Source organism: Propithecus coquereli, unplaced genomic scaffold, assembly GCF_000956105.1.
Source record: "Propithecus coquereli isolate 6110/MARCELLA unplaced genomic scaffold, Pcoq_1.0 Scaffold518, whole genome shotgun sequence".
Taxonomy (NCBI): Eukaryota; Metazoa; Chordata; class Mammalia; order Primates; family Indriidae; genus Propithecus; species Propithecus coquereli.
This window is the reverse complement of record NW_012151041.1, coordinates 777111-794369: the sequence shown is the minus strand read 5'-3', so window position 1 is coordinate 794369 and position 17259 is coordinate 777111. Positions and strand designations below refer to the sequence as shown.

Sequence of the window (17259 nt, the reverse complement as noted above, 5' to 3'; positions counted from 1 at the left end):
CTGGAGGGAAGTTTGGAAGATGCGGCTAACCCTCTGGCACGGCCTCCCTCTGTCAAGTTTATCTCAAGAAAACAAGCAGAGGGGTAGCCTGGGAATGGGATGCAAGCATGCTCGCCAAAGAGTCATTTATGGTCACAAAGAGTAAAGACAAGGTGGTTATCCAGCAGATAGTAAGGTGATCCTCCCAGTTGTATTGAAGTTTTATAAGGAATCTTGTAGCTGTTGGGGGTATGTTTTCACAGAGCTTAGAACAACGCTGGGGAGCAATAGGCTGTAAAACTGCAGTGTGACCCCCACTTGCCAAGTGTGTGCGTGTTTTCTTTCATGTTTATGTGAAACACTGAATACATAACATGACTGTGGTTATATTTAGGATCTGGGATAATAGCTGGATTGTGACCTTAATTTGTACTCATTTTTGTACCTTACAGATGTCTAGAATTAGTAAGTGTGGCTTTTCTTATCAGAGGAAAGGTCAAGGTGAGAGCTGAGGGCTGTGGCCAGGCTATGTGGGTGGCTCTGGGGAGCGCACCTTGAAACACCAAATGACTGATATGGGGCTGGCGCGGGCTTGAGGTGACGCCAGGGGGCCTGGCTGAGGTAATGGCCATGTAGCAGGTCTTCACCTGAGGCAGGGAGGCCGGGTGGGGAGAGAATGGTGAGTTGCACGTGTGGGGGGTGTTCTGTGGAGATGTAGGCTGTTAACTTCAGAGTCTGAGACTTTGGGCAGATGTCAAGACTGGATGTTACATTTAGAGGTGTTTGTTTAAATCTCAAAATGTAGCATGTAAATAAATTTCTCATTTCCTGTCAGATCTATGTACCTGATTTCAGCATCACTCATTTCAAGACTTCGTCCATCTTACCTTACCTGCTTACTGCAGCGTGTACTTTGCTGGTGTCCAGAAAATAGCCAGTGTGCCTTTCTTTCAACATGCCCTGCTTGGTTCACATTCTTCCCGTACCATGTTTCCATTTCTAGTATCCCCTCAGTCCTGATTCTGAATACGTCCTGGTTCCAGACCCACCCTGATGCTAGAGCCATCTTGGTTCTAGATCACGGTAACAGCTGCTGTTCTCCTGTTAGCTCCCAGGTGCTGCCATCCGTTGGCATTATAAATCCTTTGCATTCAACTCCTAACTCTTCTCCACTCAGAAGCCCGGGCCTGGCGGGAGTGGCCGGTCGAGTTGCAGTGATCCTGGGTGTGCAGGACGGGTGCTGGCCGGTCAGGGCGAGGAGGAGGGCCCACTGAGGGCATCTGATGCTGCTCTCGCTCCTGTTCACCTTCTAGCCCACCCTGGCGTCCTCTCTTGTTACAGAGGCCAGTCCCTTTTCTGCTTTGAAGCTTTTCCAGTGGTTCCAACCTTTGCTGACTCTTCCCTTCTTTGAGCCCACATGGGCCTTTCATTCCCTCTCAAATTCGCACACAGCTTGGCCTGTGGGGCTTGCCGGGTACCTGACCCCAGCTCATCAGCCGGGCGTGGCCTATCATGGCAGGCCACACTGCCAGGCACAGGGTGCACCGTGCTCAGACTGAATTAAACTGATCACAGTTTTGTTGTTTTTAAATATATAAACCTTTCTGAGAAAATCTGATGGAAAAATTCAGTTTTTTTTTTTAAAAGTTATATTGTTATGGTGATATTTCATTTTAAAATTGATTTACTTATTTTAAATTATCAGCTTTTCTAGTATATATAAAATATTTCATTTACAAAATTTATTTAAAATACTATGTTTTAGGAATATATATGTTTTATAAGATGAAATTCTTTGGCGTAGTATCATGGATTGTATCCTGACCCTAAAGGAAGTGCTAAAATCCTTAATTCATAATAGTACTTAATATTTACTAAGCATGTACTGTGCACCACTTTATGTGCATTCTCTTGTTTAATGCTACACCTTATGGGGTGTAGATACCATTTTCTCTTCATTTCACAAATAGCAAAGCTGAGCGTCAGAAGTCTTGCTTAACCTGCTCCCAACGCCAGAGCTAGTCAGCAGCAGGCCTGGGCTGAACAAAGCCCCGCCTTTCCCCAGGGCCTGCAGTCTGAACCACCGCACCATTGCACATGTGTGTGCAGATAAATGTGCAAGTACTTTTCTAAGGCTGCTTGATTGTGAACACGCTCACTTGTACGATTCGCATTCCTGAGCTCATGGAGGTTTTTTCTTCTTTTTTCTTTTTTTTTTTTTTTGTTGTGACAGAGTCTCGCTTTGTCACTCTGGCTAGAGTGCTGTGGTATCAGCCTAGCTCACAGCAACCTCAAACTCCTGGGCTCAAGCGATCCTCCTGCCTCACCCTCCCAAGTAGTTGAGACTACAGGCATGTGCCACCATGCCTGGCTGATTTTTTTCTATTTTTAGTAGAGATGGGGTCTCGCTCTTGCTCTGGCTGGTCTCAAACTCCTGACCTCAAGCAATCCTCCTGCCTCAGCTCATGGAAGTTTCTGACAGAATTAGTTCTTATACTAGTGCAATGGTTTTTCAAATTAACTGTGCAAAGCAGGTGGATTTTTCTGGCGTGCTACAGGGCATGGCTTAGGTCTTGCCAGCATGTGATCCTTGAGCCAAATAAGCAAGATTTCCCGGAAGCCGACTGCATCAGAAAAGGGCCCACTGTGACACACCTGTTGGCTGAGGTAGAGTGCTCCTCTGGCTGATGTGCAGAGGCAGACATGCGCACTTCCATGATATTACCTGGGGGGCAGGGAGGGTGCCGCGGCTCATTTAGCCAGCCACACTGGCACATTTAGGCTTTACCTAAATAGACATGTGTACTTTTTGTGGGAAAATATGTATTTGAATTTTTCTAGCTGGTGCTAATGAATCTAACTTGTTTTGCTTTTTTTTAGGGGTATTATTGAAGCTCGTTTTGTTTATATCTTTGTCCTTGGCATTCTGTTCACGGGCACCAAAGACTTACTTAAATCTCAAGTCATTGCTGCAGACTTCAAAATCAAGACTGTAGGTTTATGGGAGATATATAGTGGATTAGTTCTTCTGGCAGCCTTGCTCTTTAGACCACACAATCTTCCGGTCTTAGCATTTAGTCTCTTGATTCAGACTGTCATGACTAAATTCATCTGGAAGCCCCTGAGACACGATGCAGCTGAGATTACTGTAATGCATTATTGGTTCGGTCAAGCATTCTTCTATTTCCAGGTAGGTTTTCCTTATTACCATGGGTAGAAGACTATTAACTTTTTATATGTTGTCTATTTTTTAGTTTTTCTTTGAGAAAATTTTACCACAAGTTGGAAAGTTATGTTTATTCAGTGAAAGAACTGTCAGTATGGCACAGTGAATTATGCTGAAATCTTACGTGTATTTTATAAGATAAAGTACAGTTAGTCGCTTAAGACAGACATCCTAAGTGCTGGATGGATTGTTGGTCTGCTGGGTCGGGCCTGGATTCGTTTATTATGAGCAGTTAGGGAAACATGTCATGTGTTTCTCTTGCTTTCTTCGGTGAATATAATACTTGTGCTCTCTCATGCCCTTTGCCCCTGGTATCAGGACTGTCCGCACTGGGGTCCATTTGGTGTCTCCACTTGGTTAGTAGTCCCTGGGGCCTCGTGGGTCATCAGGTCTTCTCCCTGGTGTTTGAAGACTCGTCACAGACAAGCTCAAGCTCACCTTGGTTATGCACAGGTGTAGATAAATAGCACCTGGACAGGTAGACAGGCCTTGAAGGTATCCAGTTCCATCCATCCTCCCAGTGTCCCCAGGAGGATGGGTGCAGCCATAGTTGCCCTCCCGGCTCTGGCTCCCTGGCTGAACGATTTTGCTCCAGCTACTGAACACCTTGGGTTCACTCTCTTGTCTTGACAGTGAGGGTCTGTATTTCCTCTGTGCGTGCCAGCTTCTTCCCCTCCTCCATCCAGCCCCGGGGGCGTGTCTGGTTCTGTGTACTGACAGGTTGGCCTCTTCCCTGTCCTGTCCTCCTCTCCTGATCTCCTGGTGCTCCCGGCCTTATCAACAGAGCAGCCCACAGTTGTAGGCTTTTCTCTGTCCCTCTGACACTGAAGCCCAAAGGTGACAGGGGTGAAGTTACAGAATTACAGAAATCTGTAAGTCCTCAAGCACTGTGGCGTAGACCATGGCTGACACGCTGATTCTCAGCCCCGTCTTGGTGTCGCCCTGGCCCTTCTAACTCACTCAACCCTCCGTCTCCTTGTAACAGCTGCAACTCCCCCTGTGGGATCCTACATCTGTGTGGGGAGCACGGGCGTGGGGCCACGAGAGTGGGTGTTCTTGCCAACAGTGCAGGTGGCCGCAGGCCTGGGTGCTGGTTCCCAGCACTTCTAAGCCAGGTGGCCTCTGCCAGGTTCTGCTGTGCCTTAATTTCCTTGTTTATAAAAAGGAAATGATAAATAGTTCCAGGCTGTTGTGAGGATCAGGAGCCCGACTGAGCCTGGGCTGTGCCACAACGTGGTTGTGATTCTGGGCGACGAAACAGCCTCTGGAGTCCACTCTGCTCCTCTGCAAGGCGTGGCCACGACTCCACGGTGGTCATGAGACACTGCGGCGGTGGCTGGGCGACGTGTCCAAGGGCCACTAGTGTTCATGCAGCAGCTACCTTCCTAGTGCCAGGGACTGCTCAGCAGGCAGAGTCAGCAGAGCCAGGCCTTGCAGCGGTGGGCCACAGCCTGTCATGGTGTGAGCGGCAGAGCAGGCCCCGCTGCCACCCACTCCTGCCCTCCCTATAGCTCCAGCCCCCAGCTCTCATCTTTCTGCCTCTCCAGGGCCCATTTCTTTAGGTTGAGTCTCTTTCCCTTCACTGTTTGGTTTCTTGGGAGAAGAGCCTTTGGGTTTCTGCCCTGTCCCTGCCTCCTGCCATCAGCCTGGCAGTTTTTAACGGCAGGGGGCAGGAGCATGGGTGCCTGCACTCATCTGTGCGCCCTCCGCTTGTACTCAGTCCCTGGGTCTCTGTGCCTCAGTTTCCATCCTATACGGCAATAATAACACACGATGTCTGGACTATTGGTACCAGCAAAGCCTCAGAACACACAGCATGTGCTATTGGCTGCTGAAACAACACCATGGTCAGCACTCAGTGCATGGCCAAACCTGCTGGGGTCACCAGAGACCTCCCAGGTATCAGACCCACTCTAACCTCGCCACATTGCCCTTGAGGTAGCGCGTGGGACTCTGTCCTCCCTCCCCTCTTCCCTCCTGCCACAGCTGCCACATTTCCTGCTGCTCCTCAGTCTCCCTGGGGAAGGGCTCCAGACAGAGGAATTACGTGCTCCCAGACACACCTTCCAGGAGAGCCCAGGTGGCCATGAGTCACATGGATTGATGGGGAGGCATGGAATGGAGGTTAAACTGAAGGGATGGGGCCTGGGGCAAGACAGCGAGGGTGGGAGTAAATGCACATCTCCGAGACGTGGCAGACGTCGCCATGGTGGCCCCCTGGGCCCACAGGTGTCTTTGTGGAACAAAGCCACAGCTGAAGGGAGTGGGGTTTGACCATTGAGTTTGCTGAGCTGATGAGTACCAGCCAGAGTTGTTTCATGGGCCCGCAGACAACCGGTTCCAGAGAGGGGCATGGCCAGGCTTGATAGAGACACGAGCTGTCAGGTCGTAAATGCCTTGGGTATCTGAGGAAAAGTCGGCATAATAGATGACAGAGCATCAGAATCAATACAGATTGAAGGTGGAGAGGTAGAATCTTAGGAGATCCTTTTCTTGTTGTTTTTTTGAGACAAGATCTTACTCTGTTGCCCAGGCTGGAGTGCAGTGGCGTCATCATAGCTCACTGCAGCCTCAGACTCCTGGACTCAAGCCATCCTTCCACCTCAGCCTCCCAAGTAGCTAGGGCTGCAGGCATGCACTACCATGCCTGACTAATTTGTTCTATTTTTTATAGAGACAAAATCTTGGTATGTTGCCCAGGCTGGCCTCAAACTTCTGGCCTCAAGTGATCATCCCACTTTGGCCTCCCAAAATGCTAGGATTACAGGCATGAGCCACTGTGCCCAGACGGAGATCCTTTTCTTGGATCTAAAATCCTGCCAGTCACATGCAGGGTGAGCTGTGTGGCATTGGCCCTTGTGTCCCATGGCAATTTACTCACCAGGGCTGGGCCATACTGACCAGAATCTTGGCAACAGTCAGATGCAGTCAGTCCTCAGGTCCCACATGCAAGCTACATGTGAGTTATCTGTCTGCACCGGGGGCTGTGCTCCCCCAGCATGCGGCCTGCCTCCACAAGTAACTCACAACACATGCACCATGTCACTGTCAAACAGGGCCCAGCTGTGCGGCCACCCTTTAGTCTTTGGCCCAGCATTGCCCCATCGGCCGGTCCAGGCAGCTGTGCTCCCCAGGAACATGTGCACCACCCTCTGACAGCAGGTCCTTGCAGGGAGGTCCATGTGTTTGTCCTGTGAAAAGTCCATGGATCTGGATGAAGGGGTGAAATTTGCCATAGCCCATCAGCAGGTTTATATGTGCATAGTTCCTTACAAGGGACCACACATTTCTTCACAGGCCATCTCACCTGCTCCTGGAATGATGCAGGCAGGTGCAGGGTCAGCTTGTGCAAGGCCAGTCTGTGGCCTGAGGAGCAGCCAGGTGGCCAGCTCTGACAAGTGTGTGTGCGTGCAGGAGAGGGCACCTGGGCCTTGCGCACATTTCACACTGACGTCACCCGTGTCCGCTCTGCTCTTGTGTTCCAGGGCAACTCCAACAACATCGCCACCGTGGACATCTCAGCAGGCTTCGTGGGCTTAGACACCTACATGGAAATCCCAGCCATGTTCCTGACAGCGTTTGGCACGTACGCAGGGCCCGTGCTGTGGGCCAGCCACTTAGTGCATTTCCTGAGCTCAGAAACAAGCAGGTGAAGCGTCTCCTGCGTCTTGCAGCACAAATGTGGTGGCAGGTTGCCCGATTCTAAGCCTTATCCAGATACGGCTGTCTGAGCTGCACGGGCTCTTCATCAGTCTCTTTTCCTTCAACAGGAAGGAGCCCTCCACAGCTCGACGGCCCGACGCGTGTCGGAGGGGTGTGTGCAGGGCCAGGTTCAGGGGCAATGTGGGGCCTTACTGGTTCCCCCAGTTCATACCAGCACGTGGTTTCTGGAGGCACAGAAGAAGAATTTCTTCCCCCAGCCCCCCCAGTTTTTCTGCTTGGTAGTGGCCAGGTTTGCAGAGGAGGGGGTGGTTCTTCCTCTTTGGGGACCTGAAGGCAAAAGACACTGTTCTTGGCCTCCAGAAACCCTGCCGGACAGTGGAGGACCCTGGAGAGGGCTGCTGGTCGGGGCCGTACACATTCCGTGTCATCTGCGAGCAGCAGGGGGCACATCCCGTTCACTCAAGAGGCTGACGAGTTGAGTTGGAGAGGCGAGGGTGGTGCAGGGAGAAGTTCGGGGACACATGAATGCTGTCCCCTGTCACTGAGAGGTCCCTTCAGGCCATGTCTGCCTCGCCTGCCAGGCTGCCCTGCCCAATTTGGCCTTAGTCCTCGTTCCCTCCAGTCAGCCTGGAGTCTCCTCCAACACCCACATCACTGGTGGCCTTGCCTCCTCTAGGGCTTTGTGCAAATGTGCCCCTCAGGGACACCCCAGACCATGCAGAAAAATGCTTGTTTTCTCCACAGCATACCCACCTCTGGCATTCACAGCTTCCTTATCATTTGTATATCATGTGCCCTAGAAAGGAGGCTTCAAGAAGTGGGGACTTTGCCAGCTCTGTTTGCCACAGGAACCTCAGGGCCTGGGCCTGGCCTGGCAGAGTCAGGTGCTGAGCGGGTGCTGAGAGATTTCCTCATCCCCTCATTGCAACAAAATCCTTAACTGGGAGAACGTTAGTCCCCTCTCTTTCCTCCTCCTCCTCCACTTCCCACTTACTGTCACCTTGTAGTATTCAGAGAGCACTTGGATTATGGATCTGAATAGAAAAATGCTTTCAGGTAATCATTAGCCCACATACCAGTAACTTACACTCAAAGATGGGATGGAGTTGTAAAGTGCTTTTATAATACAATATTATTGTTAAAGGCAAGGGTTGACTCTTTGTTTTATTTTGACATGGCATGTCCTGAAATAAATATTGATTCAATATGAAAAAAAAAAAAGGAAGCTCAATCCTGTGCCTCTCAGGCTGGCCTGGGCGTGTTCCTGTGCCCCTGGGCCCGGGAAGTTATGTGACTTCTCTGTGCCTGGTTTTCCCCTCTGTAAAATGGCAATTCTTCGGGGTTAAATGAGGGGTCCCTTGGAAGTGCTCAAAGCTGCCTGGAGGTGCGAGGGGGTCTCCCTTATGCTCTGCCCCCGTCCCCGCCAGCAGCGCCAGTGCCTCTCCTATATGCTCACGTCACGTACCGATGGCCTGCCTCCTCCCCAGAAAGCAGGCGTCTGTCTGATGCTGGGCCAGCCTCTTGCACACTCTGGGTGGTTGTGGCCGGGTCAGTCATGTCCTCACACATGTCCTGCTGTGACCGGAGGCCCCCAGTCCTCCTGGGAGCCCAGGGAGCCTCCTGTGGCCTCTCATGTCTCCACAGTCCCAGGCTTGGATGTGAAGTTGGAGGATCCCTTTCCTGCCATCGTGAATGGTGTACCTCTTGCTGTGATGGCTGTTGGCCGCACATGCCAATCCCGGCCATGTTCAGGCTTCTCCTGATTAAGGCTCAGTGACACCACAGAGCGCTCCCCATGTCCTCCCCTCTGCCAGTAGTTTCTGTGGCCTCTGCTCTGCCCTCTGGCTTCTGCTACACAGTCTCCTGCACGGGGTTGTCTTCTCACCATGCCCAGGTGGGTTGGAGGGGGTCAGCTCCAGCTGTCACCAGAGACAGCCGCTAGGAAGATGAAGGGCTGGGCACTCAGGACAGCCCTGTCCTTTGCCCCTGAATGGCTGTGGTGCCCTTCGCAGGACGGCGAGCACTGAAACAGGAGCAGGAAACATTTACGGGACATTTTAAGTGGCACCTGGTGGAGATGCCAGGGTGACAGCACTAAGGAGCCCCTTTACAGAACACATGTGTACAGGTGCACACGCTGCTGCTCTGCCTTTGAGCATTTGCCACCCCTGCAAGGAGCACCTCGCCGCTCACATCCTGTGTCCAGGCCCACAGCACAAACAATCCCGAGCCAAAGGAACTGTCTGCTCCGGTGGAGGTGCTCACGCCCCTCCCCAGCCTGAACCAGAGGCACCCTGCTTTATGTCAGTCATCCCCAGCCGTGTTCTCGTACCCCTAGTGCCCATGCGAGTGCAGGTAGTCAGCAAAGGCAGCCCGTGGGTGACGGAGACCATGCCTTTGGGAGACCAGGCGGCAGGGATGCGGGACGTGGGCTGATCACAGGGGAGAGACCACAGACTAGCTAAAAACTCGTCACAGTGTTCCAGGTGAGGCGACAAAGCTGGCACTTGGATTAGGGTACTGGAAAACCTCACCGCCGAGGATTCTCGGGGTGCCCACGGACCCTTGCAGACATGACTTGTGACTCATTAGGGGTTGTGGGTGAGGCGTGAAGATGCTCAAATAATGGAACTTGTAATTTTGAAATAAGCGCAGACTCACAGGAGTTGCTGTAAGGAATAGGTTAGATGTTTGTAACAATTGTCTTAATGGTTTGAAAACAAAGGGAGGACATTAATGTGCTTTGAGGGGTGGTTATTATTTCTAGAATGCTGTTCTTCACTGTTAATTTGCTTAGCAGACACTTTTGAGCCAGTGTCCTCAGACCAGACCAGAGTGACAAGATATTCCACTAGACAGCAGAAAGAAAAGCTCAGAACTGATATTTGTATCACATTCTATTCATTGGTTATATTTTATAATATATGTAATATAATAGTACATGGATAAATAACTATGCAAAATTTAGGGGTGCATTTTTCCACAATATTTTATGGACTGTAGTGGCCCCAAAGGGCAGGGAAGCCACCGCCCGCACCCAGACAGACCACGTCCAGATCTCTGTGGGGAAGGCGTGCTAGAGAGACGTGGTGTCTGGCGAACACCCTGGATCCTTGTAGGTGCAATGAGGTTCTGAGAGCATTTCTGGAGAGCTCAGGGTGCGTATGGAACATCAGGGCTCTCACCCTTCACTCTTCTGTTGCCTCTGCTTTATTTTTCTTCAGAGCATTTATTTTTTCCTGACATGTTAGGTATTTATCTGGTTTTTCCTGTCTCCTTTGCTAAAATGTGTGCTTCTTGGGAGTAGGGACTAGTCTCTCCCTTCTCCAGGACACCTGGAGGAATGCCGAGCCTAGTATCACAGTGACCGGTGGGTGTGCGGAAGAGAGAGCGCGGCACCTTCTAGTCCAGGAGCAGGAATTGCTGTAGTCCTTCTCCAAGTGAAAGCATTGGTTACACTTGTGTCCTCGGCTTACGTGACACATGCTAATGCACGTTTTCTTTTCTATTAACAGTGGTTCAGCACTGAGTCACGCTTGCTTCTGCTATGCGCTGATTGGTTCTATTCCAGTTTCCACATATATCATTTTGGTGACATCCCTGCGTTACCACTTGTTTATATGGAGTGTCTTTTCTCCGAAGCTTCTCTATGAGGGGGTGCACCTGCTCATCACAGCTGCTGTCTGTGCGTTCTTCACCACCATGGATCAGACCAGCCTCACAAAGTCTTAGACTAAGCTGGACACTGGGAAAATTACAGGTTTTTAAAGTCTGCTGTTTACTTCATGGATCTGAATATTGTAAAATCTGTTTAAATGCAAGATCGTCCTAAAAATGTAGACATGAATTCTATGAAGTTGAAGAATAGTTTTAATTTCTTTGACCACCGTGCCTGAATTTAGATTAAATAGTAAGTAGTTTAATAAAAGGCCACTTTAAAATACTTACAGTTTGTATCGTATTTCCGTTATTGACAATCACTCTAGAAACTTCTGAACTTTTAATTTCCTCTGGATAAATTATGATATGACCCAAATACATGTGTTTAAACTGAAGAATAAAAAGGTTTCCAGCCTTTTTGTTGGCATGTGTAAATTTTAGAGAGCCCTGGAGCTCTGAGAAGAGGTGCATCTGCTGCCAGGATTTACCTCACAGCTCAGAGCTCTCAAAATCCTAAAAACCCCTGAGGGCCCCAGGGAGCTTTGCTTTATTATGTGGGTTACATGTATCAGTGTTTATGGCACTGGTATAAAATGAAAACTAGGATAAAAAAATAATCTATGGCATATGAATATAACATTTTACAGAAAAATAACCATATTTTCCAAAACAAGAATCTTTAGTGAGAAGAACGACATTGTTTTACATTTTTGTAAGTCTCTGTAATGCCTGGCTTGGTTCTCTGTTCCATCTGTTGCGATACGTGTTTGGTTGAAGTATACGAAGAAAATCCAGCCTCATACAGAAAAGTAGTTGCAGAAAGGAGAAGTATTTTAATGTCCTTATTCTGATCATTGTGGATGTACCTTTTTGATACCAGCACCAAAATTTGACAAATGGTGTTTTTTTTAAAGGTTAGTTGGACAACAGAAAAAGAAACGAGTGCTGTAAAAACTGGTGAGATCCTACTGAGGTCTGTAACTGACCTAACAGAATTGTACCCATCTCATTTTCCTGCTTTTAACAATGTAGTGTGGCTGCGTAAGACATTGTCACGGGGGGAAGATGGGGGAAGGGTACATGAAACTCTGTGCTATTTTTGCGACTTCTTATGAGTCTTAAACTATTTCAAAATAAAATTTATTTTAAAAAAGATAAGTTACAGTGTGGAATCTAAAACCTTATTAATGACCTTTCTTGTCCCTGTTGCTTTAAAACTCATTGATGTTGCACTCAGAATGGATCTTTTACCCAGATGTGATTCTGTAACATCTGCAAATAACAGTTCGCTGAGTTATATAGATTTCCGAATGTTGACGTAATTCGTTATTCAATACCAAAGTCCCTTGTTATATCACCCCCACTCTCATCACATCAGGAAAGTCTTTAAAGATTGAGACGCTCACTTTGGCAGATATTTTCCAAAACTTTAATTTACGTGTGAAATCACAAATTTTGTGATTGGTAGCACGTAGTGTGTTTTTTTTTTTCCTTGAACTGTTTGTCTTCAAGGAAATGTCTGCCAGATACCCAAATCCAAATAACCAGTTTGTCATTCTCCCTGTAAAAATGGTGCTCCGTGTCCAAGGGGCTCGTCCTTGAGACACTTGCAGTTCTGGGTGCTGCTCTACGCGCACTTCCCGCTTCAAACAGGCCGTTGAAAAGACACATTCACAGGTCAAGATTTAATTAAGTCACTGCCACTGTTTCGGCAAGGCCGTCCTTGAGGGAAACTGGCATTTTCTTTCTACTGTGTGTGGCGGTGACCACCAGGGCCCGCAGCGCCCTGCCCGATCCTCTCTCAGGCACCAGCAGTTAACCCGCCGTGGCCTTGCCTTTAAAACTCTTGGGATTCGGAAAAATAACGTAATCTAGAAGGAATTAGGCAATTGAACTCAAACATTTAAAATCTCGCCATCCAGAAGCAACAGCAACATTTAGTGAATACAATTCACAATATCCGGATGGAAGAGGGAGGGAGAGGGTCAGGTGCTTGGCTGGACTCACACCTGAAGATCGTGCCATATGTCACTATTTTGAATCTGAAGTAGTTATGTGATTTTTCTGAATATAACAGAAAAATTAAAACCGAAAGAAAATGCTGAATTTTGAATAAATTTTTTATTATAAGAAATATTCATAAGACATTCTTATGAAATTAAAACAGATTATTTCTAAAACATTTGAGATTGGAATAATGTTGATTTTTGAAAGTTAGCTACTCTCTCCTAGTTAGTCCCTATCTAATGGCTCCCTGCTATAAACGATAATAAACTTACCACACATTCTTCCTTCCCCCACTTACCGAATTTTCTGTAGAATTGTGATTTGTAACCTGTATATTTTGTTCTATAAATTACATAACTGGTCGGTTTTAATTCTGTAATGACTCATTGCTCACCCCCAGTCCTTTCCACCTGCTAAATTCTTGATTTTCTTTTCCTCAATTTGCAGGGTGGATTTTATTGTCTAGTAATTTTTTCAAAAAGGAATCAAGGGTGTTTAATTCCTAAATATTTGCATCTATGTAAAAGTCTGGTGTCTTTATGCCTCGTGTAGAATTTTTATGCTGTAGTTTCTTCCCTCAAGACGTGATAGAAATTGCTGTGCGTTGGTGTTACGTGAGGTTGTGCGTTATCTAAAACCAAACTGATTTCCTCCCCTTGTGCATAACTTGCTTGTGTTGGTTCTTTCTTTTTTTCTTTTCCTTCCCTCTTGCCTTCCCTTCCCTCTTTTTTTCCTTCCTTTTTTCTGTTTTTATGCCTTTGTCTTTCTCAATGTTACCTTTCCTTTTCATTAGCTCTTATGTAATTAGTGATTTTCCTTCCATTCCAAAAGTTTTCTAGGAGAATGTTACTGTACAAATATTTAATATTTAATTTATAAATACTCGATTTTTTATCACTTTCTGAAATTGTTTTTTTTTCCTAATTACAGGACACTTCCCACTTAATGTCAGTAATTAATTCTGAAAACCTGCTGTTTCATGCTAAAATTCTAGCTGGGGATCTATTTTCTATTACTTCAAGTGGAAAACTATGATAATGCGTTACACATCACACCCAAGCCCCCAACCAGTTTTATAAAATGTAATTGAACAGTGCAATGCCCACATGTAAGTAACATACTATTATGTTAGGTGCAAAATGCTTAAAACATCACTTCCTGGTCACCAAATAATTAATATGGCTGTAAACAACCTTTGCCCTGTGTCCACCAACACAGCCTCTGGGCACCCCCTGTGTCCGCCCCTTCCACTACGTCTACAGAGATGCAGATGTGCTGGCAATTACATTTGGAATGCAGCAAGAGATTTTCCCCACACGTTGTTAGTTTAAAATTGATATTTATTGCGTTTTAGGGACACAAATTTCTATATAAAGAAAGGCTGGAAAATGTTTTGAGAGGTACATATAGCCTATGAACTTGGATATTAAAAGTAGGAGGCATTATACTAGGAAAGCATTAACCAAGAGACATTCTTTGAGGGCATGCCTATATTTATTCTTATTTTAAAAAGTTGTATCTTGGAAATTTCCAAGTACATACAAAGTGAACAGAATAATGAGCGCTGGACACCCTTACCCAATTCCAGCAGCTGACACTCAGATGTTCTTATACATCTTAACCCCCCGCCCTCCCAGGCAGTTAGTTCTTATACAGTGTTTAGATTTTGAAGGATAATATACAGACACTGAAAAGTAAAGAACAGACCCAATTTGACAAATGGAAACATCTGTGTATCCCACACCTCTTTTAAGATGTAGAATGTTTCCCTCTTCCAGAAAAGTCCGTCATGGTCTTTCCCAGAGATGACTACTATTTTATTAATAATTACATTCCGAATGCCCCTCAACTTACAATGGGGTTATGTTCCAATACCCATCATAGGTTGAAAATATTTTAAGTTGAAAATGCATTTCATACACCTAACCTACCAAATGTTACGGCTTAGCCTAGCCCACCTTAAACATGCTGAGAACACAGACTAGCCTATAGTCGGGCAAAATTAATTAACACAAAGCCTACTTCATAATAAAGTGTTGAATATCTTATGTAATTTATTGAGTACTGTACTGAAAGTGAAAAACAGAATGGTATCATGGGTACTCGAAGTATGTTTTCTACTGAATGCACGTTGCTTTCACACCATTGTAAAGTCAAAAATTTTTAAGTTGAACCATCATAAGTCAGGCACCATTTGTGGTTTTGCCTATTCTAGAAATTCAATGAAGTGAATTCCTACAGAATGGGTGTACTCTTCTGTTTCTAGCTTCTTTCACTCAGAATAGCATCTGTGGGTTCATCCATGTTAAATGTGTCAGATTCTGTTACTTTTGATAGCTGGGTAGGATTCCATTGTATGACCGTAGCACAATTTGTTTATCCATTCTCTTATTGATGGGCATTTGGATTTTTTTCCAGGTTTTGGCTATTGGGAAAAAGCTGCTATGAATTTCCATGTATACATCTCGTGGACATACGTTTTCATATCTCCTGGGTGGATACCTGGGACTGGGATTGCAAGGTCATACAGTAAATGTACTTAGATTCTAAAAATTGCCAGACATCTTCCCAGAGCAGTTGACTCTTTTGTATTCACTAGCAGTGTGGGAGTTCTTATTGCTGCACATCATAGCCAACATTTTGTATCTTTTTAATTTTATTCATTCTAACGGGTCTACAGTGATATCTCATGGTTTTTGTTATTTGCATTTTCCTAATGACTAATGATGTTGAAGCTTTGCTGTGTGCTTATTGTCCACTTGTGTGTCTTTTATGGTGATGTGTCTGTTTGAGGTTTTCTGACCATCTTTTAAACTGGCTTGCTTTTTCCTCACTGAATTGTAAGAGTACTTCATACATTCAGGATACACGTTCTTTATCACGGGTTTTCTGTGACTATTCTCTCCCAATCTGTCATTTATTCATTTTTTAAATGGTGTGTTTTGATGAGCAAAAGTTTCTTATTTAGATGAAATCTAATTTATCAATTATTTCTTTTATGGTCATTGCTTTCTGTGCCTAAGAAATCTTCATCTGTTCAGGTCATAAAGATGTGTTTCTTTCTGAAGTTTGTACAGTTTTCTTTAGCTTTGTATTTCGGCTTATGATCCATCTCCAGTTAGTTTGGTATATGATGTGATACAGGAGCTGAGCTCTCTCCCCTTCTTTTTTTCCTCCCCCACCCCCAACACAGATCCCATGTATGTCAGCATTATTTATTGAAAATGCTTTTCTTTCCTTTGTGAATTACTTTGGCTTTTTGGTCAAAAATCAGTTGATGGAGTAAGTGTGGGTCTATTTCTGGACTCGAGTGTGTTTCTTGGATCTTTCTGTCCATCATCATGCCAGGACCAGACTGTTGCTATTACTAGCTTTATATTAGGTCTTGAAGTTAGATAATAAAGTCCTCTAGCTTTATTCTTCTTTTTCAAGATTGATGAATAGGGACAGTTTCAGTCCTTCCTTTTCAATCTTTATGCCTTTTATTTTTCTTGCTTTCTCATACTGAGTAAAATCTCTAGTACAATATTGAGTAGAAGTAATGAAAATGGACATTTTTGCATTGCTCCCACATCTTGAGGCAAAAATGTTCAGTATCTCATCATTAAGTATGATCTTAGGCCAGGCGTGGTGGCTCACGCCTGTAATCCTAGCACTCTGGGAGGCCGAGGCAGGCGGATCGTTTGAGCTCAGGAGTTCGAGACCAGCCTGAGCAAGAGTGCGACCCCGTCTCTACTAAAAAAATAGAAAGAAATTGGCTAGACAACTAAAAATATATAGAAAAAATTAGCCGGGCATGGTGGCACATGCCTGTAGTCCCAGCTGCTCGGGAGGCTGAGGCAGGAGGATCGCTTGAGCCCAGGAGTTTGAGGTTGCTGTGAGCTAGGCTGACGCCACGGCACTCTAGCCCGGGCAAGAGAGTGAGATTCTGTCTCAAAAAAAAAAAAAAAAGGTATGATCTTAGCTTTTGCACAGGTACTGTTTATTGTAATAAGCAAACTCCCTTCTATTTCTAGCTTGCTGAGAGTTTTGATTTGTTTTTTTGTTGTTTTTTTTTTATCAAGAGTTTTATCAAGAGTCAGTATTAGATTTTGTCAAGTTGTTTTGTCAAGTGTCTATTAAGTTGATTATATTGTCAACCTAAATAACAAAGAGAGGCTCTTTAAAAGAAAATGATATTTATGTGAGAACAGGCCATCGCAATGGAAATACACGTGCCGCAGTAAACTATGAGCATATTCAGGGAGGTAAAGGAAGACAAAGGGTTTAAAGGGAAAGTGAGGAGGATCACATAGTTGTTTTGAGGTAATTATCCTTGGCTACAAGGATCAGTAACAAGGGTGATGCCAGTTTGAGGTTGGACAGGCAGGTGCTGGGCAGATGTCCTCCTGGAGTTACTTTTTGTGTAAGACTGCGATGGCCTTTGGGCAATGCTGTGGCTTTTGTAGAGTCCTTTGTAATGGTTTTTGTTATCAGGAATTTATGCATGAGAACCCTCCCTTGGTGGCCTTCCCTGGCTTTACTTCAGGGCTTTTAAAAGTTTTTCTTTTTTTTAACACTAGTGACTCCATTTCAATTCTGATGACTTTTACATTATGATATTTCTCCTTTATTCTGTTAATATGGTAGAATGTTTGGTTTTTAAAATATTTTAAAGTGATCTTGAATCCCTAGAATAAACCCTACATGATTGTGGTATATTATCTTTTTAATATATTGATGGA

General features: G+C 45.7%; 1 protein-coding gene across 2 annotated transcripts in view; it reads left to right on the top strand.

Moving 5' to 3' along the window:
- The window catches only part of PIGG (phosphatidylinositol glycan anchor biosynthesis, class G), a 38468-nt gene extending 27657 nt beyond the window's left edge, over nucleotides 1-10811 (top strand). The window contains exons 11-13 of one of the 2 annotated variants that reach the window (XM_012656750.1): nucleotides 2860-3169; nucleotides 6691-6854; nucleotides 10384-10811. In XM_012656750.1, the coding sequence (XP_012512204.1) occupies nucleotides 2860-3169; nucleotides 6691-6854; nucleotides 10384-10600 (691 nt within the window). In that variant the 3' untranslated portion in view covers nucleotides 10601-10811. The remainder of the gene's footprint in view (nucleotides 1-2859; nucleotides 3170-6690; nucleotides 6855-10383) is intronic. The other variant, XR_001138006.1, reaches the window with a different exon arrangement.
- The last annotated feature ends 6448 nt before the right edge of the window (nucleotides 10812-17259 follow it).